Raw genomic sequence first — 10441 nt, forward strand, 5'->3', positions numbered from 1 at the left:
ATGACCGATGGACTATTATGGGCAAAACCCAGATAGGTATCAAATAAATCAGGACAAAGGACAATTAACCCAATGTAATAAATTAAAATCAAAACGTCAAACATCATGGTTACGGAAGTTTAAATAAGCATAATTGTGTTATTTTATATCTCATCGTACTTTTATTTACTGTCATTTTATTTATTGTCATTTTAATTTTGTCATTTATTTTATGCACTTTAATTATTGTCAATTATCTTTACGCTTAAAATATAAAATCGACAAACCGGTCATTAAACGGTAAATCCCCCTTTTATAATAATAATATTACTATTTATAATTATATATATTTATATAAATATAGTTCTATAAAAATATAGTACGTAATCACTAGCTCCCTGTGGAACGAACCGGACTTACTAAAAACTACACTACTCTACGATTAGGTACACTGCCTATAAGTATTGTAACAAGGTTTAGGTATATCACATCTATAAATAATTAAAACTTGTATCATATTTCGCCGTATTTCGTAGTAAACAATAATACTATTTCGTACTACACCTCCGCTCGTACATCAAGTTTAACGCTATATTTTTACGCTATATTTTTTTTCTCTAATTTTGTAAAAATATTTTGTATTTATATAAAAACATATAAAAAAATTCTATATATATATATATATATATATATATATATATATATATATATATATATATATATATATATAAGTGTTTAAATATATATATTTTTAAGATATATTAAATTAAAAATATTCTTATTTTTAGAATTTTAAATATAAGTTTTTTTTTTATATTTTATATAAATATTTTATATAAATTAAAATCAGAAAATATAAATTAAAATAAAAAAAATAAGTAACTGGGCCGAAGCCTGATCGAAGCCCAAAAATTTTCTGGACTACAGGCCTATGAGATCGCATGAGCCGTGTACTCTAAATCCATGCGAGCGAATGGTCTAAACTGACAGGCAAGATACCTCGGACGCATATAATACGATTAGGGTTTAATAATTATTATATATATTTTTTATTAATTAGGGTTTTAATTTAATAATAATTAGTATTAGTTTTAATAAATTTAGTTTTAATTAAGTTTTTATATTTATAGTTTAATACTTTTATAAAATATAATATAAAAATATTATTTTTATAAAATTTGTATTTTTTTAGTTATAATTTGTCTTTTTATCGTTTAATCGTAATTTGTATATTTATCGTTCGTAATATTAGTTTCGTAGTTATAGATTTGCCGTAGATTTATAGCTTTTAAAACTTTGCCGTAAATTCCCTTAATTGCTTTTTCTTTAGATTTATAATTTAGACGCTTTAGAATTTTGCGACCCCATTTTAAGTTTATAAATTTTAGTACCTTTTTAAGTAATTGCCGTTTTCCGTTTAGAATTCCTTTTAAGTTTTAATACCTTTAGGCGCAACTTTTTAGATTTAGTTTTTAGACTTTTAAGTTTCGACGTTTTTCTTTTTTATTTTTATTTTTCGACGTTTTTCGACGCGCTTTTTCTTTTTCATTTTCATTTCTACGCTCTAGTTTTTAGGACATAGATTTTTATTTCAAAATTTCGATAAAAAATTATTGTAAGCAATTAAATTAATAGACATCCAAAATTTTCTGGTTCGTAGTAATAGTTGGATTTGTTAGTGGCGAGTTGTGGGCTTCCGATTTAAAGGGTCCTGGCTACCTGCTACATCTATTGGCTATTCAAAACGTGGGTAAAATCAGAAAAGTCTATTAATTTGATAACTTATATAATTTTTATTTTTATAACTAATAGGATATTCAATGAATGCACCGAGCAAAACGTTCACCACCTTTTATACGTTCACCACCTGTAACCAGATCAAGACATCTAGCTAATATTGTCGCCGTTGATTTTTCTTTAGAATCATCATCAATTCAAACAAGTACTCCAATTCAAATTTCCGATAATCCATTTTTTGAACCCGACTTCACAATTGAGAACTCGTAGGATATTCAAGGACAATTCCAAGATCCAGAACCACTAATAATTCCTCCTAAACCACAAACCGTTAAATCAGAATCTTCTAGTGATTCAGATTCAAAAAATTCAAATATGGAAGAAACGGAACCTCAAAGTATGGAAGACCGAATGAGAGCCATACGCACGGGCCAAGGTCACGCCATTAATCAGCCAGATATTAATGCTCCAGATTTTGAAATCAAAGGACAAATCTTACACATGGTCACTAATCAAAGCCAATTTAGTGGTATAACAAAAGAAGATCCAAACGAACATCTTCGAACTTTTAATAGGATTTGTAATCTATTTAAAATCCGAGAAGTTGAGGATGAAACTATTTATCTTATGTTGTTCCCCTGGACTTTAAAGGGATAAGCCAAAGATTGGTTAGAATCGTTATCTGAAGGAGCGATTGACACATGGGATGTTTTAGTTGAGAAATTTCTTAAAAGATTCTTTCTGGCATCTAAAGCCGTGAGACTTCAAGGAGAAATTGCCACGTTCGTGCAAAAGCCAAATGAAACGTTATATGAGGCATGGACAAGATTCGGAAGGATGTTGAGAGGATGTCCTCAACACAGTTTAGATACTTTTCAAATAGTGCAAATATTTTACAAAGGCGTCAACATCGCCACACGAAAAGACATCGACACAGCAGCTGGTGGTTCTATTATGAAGAAAACCGCAATCGAAGCTCACAAGATAATTGATAATACAGCCTCCCACTCTCATGAGTGACATCAGGAAAAAGATATCTTTCATTCATCTAAAGCGGCTAGAGCCGATTCTAGCCATGACTTTGATTCTGTTTCTGCAAAAATAGATGCTTTCGAAAGACTAATGGAAAAGATGAATAAAGATATTCACGCAATACGAATCAGTTGTGAGCAATGTGGTGGACCATATTTAACGAAATATTGTCACATCGAGCAAACGATGGAACAACGTGAGAATGTTTCATACATGAACCAATTGCCGGGAAATAATTATCAACCGCCAAGGCCAAACTTTAATCGAAATCAAAACATTCTTTACAATCCAAATGGACCCAACAACAACTCGTACAACCAACAAGGTCCGAATAACCAACCAACTCAAAACAACACTTTCAATCAACAAAGACCCATCTTGTATAAACCACCACAACAAATCGAAGAGAAAAATTCATATCTGAAGAAATGATGGCAAAGTTGATGGAATCTCAAACACAAAAAAATTGAGAGGTTTGATCAGTCATTTAGAACTCAACAAGCTTCCATTTTGAATCTAGAAAAACACGTAGGTACTCTTGTTAGCATGATGAGTGAGAGGGAACAAGGAAAGCTACCGAGTAATACTGAAGTAAATCATCGGAATGAAAATGTTAATATGGTGTCAACAAATTCTGAAAAACCAGAATCAGAAGATGGGAAGGTTTTAGATGTGAGTAACAATGAAGAAGTTACAACACCACCACCACCCGAGTATGTAAAGCCAGTGGTGACACCATACATACCACCCATCCCGTTTCCAAGAAAAGGAGTTGAGTATGAGCAAGTGATAGGTAATAAAGTTTGTGATACCTTTGAAAAGAAGAAGAAGAATAAGAAAGTGCAAGAAACAAAAACCATAAAAATAAACCCGATGAAGACAGTTCCACCGAAACTTCCACCCAGGTTGGGTGATCCGGGTGAATTTATTGTTCCTTATCTACTTAGTGATTGTGTCATGTATGATGCACTAGCAGATTTAGGTGCAAGTGTGAGTGTTATGCCTCTTTCATTATATAAGAGATTAGGAGTAGGTGAGTTAACTCCAACGGAAATGAGTGTTCGACTCCTTGATCAAACCATTAAGCACCCAGATGGAATTGCTGACAACCTACCCGTTCAAGTGGGTAATTTAACCTTTCTAGTCGAATTTATTGTCATTGACATAGAAGATGACTCAAACGTTCCTCTAATTTTAGGTCGACCATTCTTAGCGTCCACCGGGGCGTTATTTGATGTAAGAAAGGGTAGAATGACACTTAGTAATGGTGAAAAATCAATCACCTTTGTGATTCTAAAGTCTAAATCTCCACCAACCAAATCCGTTGAACCAATAAAAACGATCATGAGAAGCATATTGTTTTACCAACTCCAACGGTAGTGCTTAGCAATAATAAAACGCCTAAGTGTGGGGAAGATAAAGTAACACCTAATGATGACCGGGTAACAAAGAACCCCATTGTTGATGCGAAATTAAATGACCCCGTTATTAACAGTTCAATGAAGAAACTTATTAAATAGATTCGCGATGTTAGAACCAAGGGGAACTTTAAGTTATGTAACTGATTAGTATCCAATCTATCGCCTAAAGAAAAGGCGAAACTAGTTGAATTTGTGGATATTACACAGGAATCCGACCAATGGCTTAAAGCAAAAGTCACAGATATGCAAATTGATTATGGTCCAAGAGAAATTGACAATGAAATTAATCACAATTTCGACACCACAGCTACCTAAGTGTGGGGAGATTCAAATGTTCTAAAAAGAAAATGCTGTCTAGAGTTAGTTGTTCTGTTCTCGTGCAGTTTCCGAGAATGGAATCTGATTGGTCTTTTCCACTAGCAGACACTAAAGAACTAGGTTTCTCCCCCCATTCGGAATTTTTATTTTGTAGGTTTTGTATAAAATTAATATGCATTTTAAATTTAAGTTTTGTGTGAATTTAAAATCAAAATTTACTTTATTTCATTAAGTTTAAAAAATGATTTCTAAAATTCGTTGTAAGTTAAAGACTAGGTCATGGAACCGAAATTGCTTTACCCGAGGGCGGGACGAAAATTTTATTATCATTATTTTAATATTATTGATCTAAAATATGCCAAAAAAATAAATAAATAAAATATATGTATATATATGTTTGTAGTTTATCTTATGTAAAACAGGGTAAAACAGCGCACTTTCAAAGATTGACATTAAGTTCAGCAAAAGCTACTAATTTTGACGATAAGACGCAAAACATATGTGAAATTACAACAAAAGGAATGAACGATGAGGTGCGCCATCTATCATTCGATGAGCTTAGTAATTACAAACTGGGTATTTTTAATCACTTTTCTACACTAATCACTCTCATGAATTTATAATTATAGTCTGATTTCATGCAAATAAAGCATTGCATGATCTCAAGTGTGGGGAAGGGTTATAAATTCTCTCGGGTTTACACTTAGTTTAATTACTAAATTTTGTGAAAATTTAAAATTTTTTCAATTAAATGAATTCAAAATCATGTTTATACATATTTATGAACGATAAAACTAGGTGTTAATACCGAAATTATTGTTACCTCGGAGAGAACATAAATTGAGAAACAACCCAAAACGCTTGAATTCATTTAAAATAGAATAAAGGAGAATAAAAAGGCAAAGAAAAGAATAAATGAAAGCTAAGTGTGGGAAAAATTTATCAAGTTCTTTAAAGCATATATCACATATTTTGTACAAGATTATTGCAGGTACTTTTGCTTTGGACTAAACTAATCAGTTTTACCCGATTTACTGTAATATATTTGAAAGAAAGCTGGATCTACACGATGAATCAATTCCATCATTAAAAGGAAGTAAAGTCTTCCGAAAAAGACACGCGCTTCTTGATTTAGGTCAGGAAGTTGTCGTCCAGACCAGCTGTAGGTTGACGAAAAATCTAGAAAAGTCATCTCTAAAATTAACTGAAAATCCACGGACCTCAGAATCAAACAGGGTCATCAAGTGGTCAGACTTATCCTAACCATGAAAGGATCTGTCTCGTAAAATGGGGAGGGCGCCGTGCAAATTAGCTTGATAAGACTAATGAATCAGACCCCCAGAAAGAATAATCTCCTTAAAGATTAAAAATCAGCTTTTAAGCCTGATATTACTCAATCCTTGAGATTGACCTTAAAGATTGAGAATTACAAACTCATGGAATTCGATGATATCTAAACTCGAGCTTGAACGAGAAAATATTTTGATCAAAAATAAAAACGATTTATTTTCTGAAAACCTATTTTCAATGCGTTCATTACCATTGAACGTAAAATCCTGAGAATTCATTCGAAATTCATTAGGTCACCTGAACCAAATCGGGTGTCAACCATAAGAACGGTGGTTGCATAGCATGATCGAAGACAGGACCTTGTTCCAGACCGAAAAATTATAGGGTGATCTTTACTATTGCTCCTACAAAGGATATTAATTGCATCCGACACGTTTTTGACCATAATTATTTGCATGTCATTAGACATTGCCTTAACAGTTGCTTGTTCATCGCTTTCCTCTACAACCGGACGGTAGTTTACCAAAAGGTAATATACGGAACAAGTATACTAGACGTGTGCTTTCCTAATACAAGGTTAGCAAGTGGGTGACACAAAACCGTAAGTTTTGAGCTAAAATTTGAAAATCTGAAACCCACAAAAATATTTTGCAAACACCGGTGAAGGGTTATTCCGGAAAACTTGTCTAGGGTAAAATCTAGCATGAATTTTCAAAAGATCAAATGTTTTCATAAAGATCCAATTTCTTTAAAGGATCTAAATTTTCATAGTCATGTGGGACTGTAAATCACATCGTTACTATCATTGTTTATACCGCCGTATCAAAATCACTGATGTATAAAGTGTGAGAATAAAAAAGTGATTCGAGTGAAGTGTGATTTAATTTCAAGTTCTATATTGCTTGAGGACAAGCAACGCTTAAGTGTGGGGATATTTGATAGTGCTCCAAATGAACATATATTTAGGCGCAATATCCTTCCAATATGTAAAGCTTTTAGTTGCATTTGTTCTATTTTCAAGTAATATTCGTTTAAATAAATAAGTGCGAAGACAAAAGAAGAAAACGACGATTTGAAGACGCAAATGACCAAAAAGCTCAAATGTACAAGATATAATTCAAGTGGTTCAATTTATTGATGAGAAACGTCTAAAAATTACAAGAGTACAAGTCTCGGAATGCAAAGTACAAGATATCTAAGCGTACGAAAGGACGTTCGAAAATTCGGAACCGAGACATAAACCGAGCATCAACGCGCGAGACAACGGACCTAAAATTACAAGTCTACTATGCACAAGAATATAATATAATATATATATAATTATATATATTATATTATATATTCTAATAACTCAGCAGCCAACGTTTTGAAAAGAAAAATATCCTGTCCTGGGCGGCCATGCGAGTGCATGGGAAATACACTGAAATCTCATGCGAGTGCATGAGCTACAGGATCAGTAAAAGTTCTATAAATTGATTCGTTTTCTTCCGAACTCTACACACTCTCTTTTCATTTTTCTTCCTTCTGTAAACATAAATATATATTTATAATTTTAATTTAAGTTAATTTTAATAATAAAGTTATGGTTTAGTTGGGTTAGTGTAAGAAATGTTTTAAGGGTTTTAAAGTCAAAACTCTGTCCGTGTAACGCTACGCGATAAATAATCACTGTAAGCTATGTTCTTCCATTTTCAATAAATGTATCGTAACTAAGTTATTATTATGCTTATTTGATCCGAAGTAATCGTGATGTTGGACTAAATATTAAAGACGGGGTTATTGGATTTTGTACCATAATTTGAGTTTGGACAAAAGACCGACACTTGTGAACATTGGACTATGGACTATTAATAGATGAGGGGTATTGTCTAATTGAATGACAACTCGTTGGAATCTGTCGAACCTATCTTCAAATTAGTTAATCTAATACTTATTAAATGATTATGAATGTCCTATTTAGTGACGTTTATACGGCATCTTTAACAATCATTTAATTAATCAATTGGATTGGGCAATTTATTATTCATTATGGCCATGTGAATAAATTAATGTATCATGGATTAATTATAACAAGGGTGGATTACATACAAGGATAATTGGTGTAATTGTTAACAAAGTATTAAAACCTTGAATTACACGCAGTCGATAACCTGGTGTAATTATTAACAAAATATTAAAACCTTGTTACAGTTCGAATCCCTAATTAGTTGGAATATTTGACTTCGAGAATAAGGTTAATTTGACGAGCATTTTATAATTATGACCGATGGACTATTATGGGCAAAACCCAGATAGGTATCAAATAAACCAGGACAAAGGACAATTAACCCAGAGTAATAAATTAAAATCAAACCGTCAAACATCATGGTTACGGAAGTTTAAATAAGCATAATTGTGTTATTTTATATCTCATCGTACTTTTATTTACTGTCATTTTATTTATTGTCATTTTAATTTTGTCATTTATTTTACGCACTTTAATTATTGTCATTTATCTTTACGCTTAAAATATAAAATCGACAAACCGGTCATTAAACGATAACCCCCTTTTATAATAATAATATTACTATTTATAATTATATATATTTATATAAATATAGTTCTATAAAAATATAGTACGTAATCACTAGTTCCCTGTAGAACGAACCGGACTTACTAAAACTACACTACTCTACGATTAGGTACACTGCCTATAAGTGTTGTAGCAAGGTTTAGGTATATCCCATCTATAAATAATTAAAACTTGTTTCATATTTCGCCATATTTCGTAGTAAACAATAAACTATTTTGTACTACACCTCCGCTCGCACATCACCACCCCTGCCAAAAAAAAAAAAAAAATAACCAAAAAGAAACAAGTCCTTGTTCTCTTTAGGTAATCTAAGTCAACAATGAAAACCGGACCAGATTTTTTCTCAAGCTACGGAAAGAAATGCAAAGGTAATTTCACTTTACCTGAATGTTAACTACCTTTAATTATCATACAATGCCAATAAAACTTTGTTATCAAATTTGGTTGTAGGGTTTATGATTAAAGACCAAATTTTAGGTTGCAGTCATATCATCTTGTTGTGTGAATGCCAAATCAAACAGTCTTTATACAAATTTGAGTAGATGTAGGTTAACTTGACCCTGCCCACTATTACAGCAACAACAACAACAACAACAACGACAAAACCCAATCCCAATGGGTTTTAAACCATGAAAATGGTAGAATCAAATTAGGCTCTAAGCGACAGTTAACTCCCCAATAAATTGACTCTTGCTGAATAAGGACTACCTGTTTGATAAATAATTTTTCACCTTTTTTTTCTTTTTTTCTTTTACTTTTAAGTGTAGGTGTGCTGAATAAGGGCTACCTGTTTGATCAAACAATTTCCATTACTACCCCAAGAGTATCTGGTTTGGTGTGTAATTATCCAGCGAATAGCCGAATACAGTTTCCTTATTGTGCTTTACATGTGAATCTTATGAGAATTTAGTCATCATTTTTTTTAGTTTTTGAGCAGTGGTACTGTTTGATTACTATTTAATTGCAGGCACTTGCATCAACTGCAGCAAATAAAGATGGCGTCTTTACCGGAGAGGTGGGAGCGGTTTACAAATCTAAGAACTCATCAATTGGTGTCAAATTCGACCCAAATTCAAATGTATACTTTATATTTCACTCAATTTTCTAAAATAAGTATCATAAAAAAATCATTCTTGCATTGTTTATGTAGATCACTTTGACATTGAGTTTTAAGGGAATTAAGCCTTTAACAAACACAACTACTTCATTCATATTCCATGATACTAATTCTAGAAAGGTACATTTTTTCAACCATTCATCGTGTACATCTTATATTAAATTCGTCACAAAATCAACCATATGTTTATAATACCTTATATTGGACTGATTCTGCAGATTGCAACAACATTAACTTCTGAAGATACTTCACAGTCAACTAGAGCCATTGCTTCTTTACACCTACCTAATTTTGATACTAGTAAGGTACTTCATTGACTTTATCCATTTCATTCTGTATAATGTAGTAGTTTTAAAAGGTAAACAAATAATGTTTTTGGCTGTTCAAGTTACTTGGGGAAGGGGAGTTCATTTACTTATCTCGTGACCGTTACCGACACTTTTCCCAGGAAACACCAAGATATGGTTATAATGTAGTAGTTTTAAGCAAGGTTGCAAAACTCGCTACTCGGGGAGTAACCGGTCTGAACTTTGGAGAGTGTAGACGATTATTCACGGATCTTAGGTCGCTTGCAAACTATCCTAGAGGCGGAATTCACTAGAATAGAGCTAAACCGAGATATGGGTCGTATCGGGATCGAATAAATCAAACTTAGGACAAGAACTAGATTAGATCGACTCCTAAACGATATATTTCGGTGGTATATGGTGTTAGAGTTCTCCGGAGACGAAAAACCAGTCGACTAAGGTAAAAGGGATGAGTAACCCTACAAAAGAGAAACAAACCCGTATATATACTGCAGGTCAGACACACTCGGTCGAGTGTGTCTCTCAGTCAGTCGACTGAGTAACACAGTCCGTCGAGTGTGTACACACACTCGGTCTACTGTGTGTGCAGTTTAACATATTGATTATTTAACAAAGTAAGAACGCACAATCACAAACGTAATCAATAGTCACAAGTAAACATTATTAC

The 10441-nt window shown here is 32.6% G+C and overlaps 1 protein-coding gene and 1 non-coding gene across 2 annotated transcripts; one reads left to right on the plus strand and one right to left on the minus strand.

The window, feature by feature from the left end:
• Window positions 1-2475: 2475 nt before the first annotated feature.
• On the minus strand, window positions 2476-2582 carry LOC139865320 (small nucleolar RNA R71). The gene has a single exon (XR_011764848.1). It is a non-coding gene; the product is annotated as a small nucleolar RNA R71 (small nucleolar RNA).
• A 6027-nt stretch (window positions 2583-8609) lies between these two features.
• Window positions 8610-10067, plus strand: LOC139863757 (mitochondrial outer membrane protein porin 5-like). The gene is made up of 6 exons (XM_071852362.1): window positions 8610-8717; window positions 9117-9184; window positions 9317-9427; window positions 9500-9586; window positions 9685-9771; window positions 9855-10067. The coding sequence occupies exons 1-6, from the start codon at window positions 8669-8671 to the stop codon at window positions 10065-10067; spliced, it is 615 nt and encodes a 204-aa protein (XP_071708463.1). The 5' UTR covers window positions 8610-8668.
• The last annotated feature ends 374 nt before the right edge of the window (window positions 10068-10441 follow it).

The sequence above is a fragment of the Rutidosis leptorrhynchoides genome, chromosome 8, assembly GCF_046630445.1.
Source record: "Rutidosis leptorrhynchoides isolate AG116_Rl617_1_P2 chromosome 8, CSIRO_AGI_Rlap_v1, whole genome shotgun sequence".
Lineage (NCBI taxonomy): Eukaryota > Viridiplantae > Streptophyta > Magnoliopsida > Asterales > Asteraceae > Rutidosis > Rutidosis leptorrhynchoides.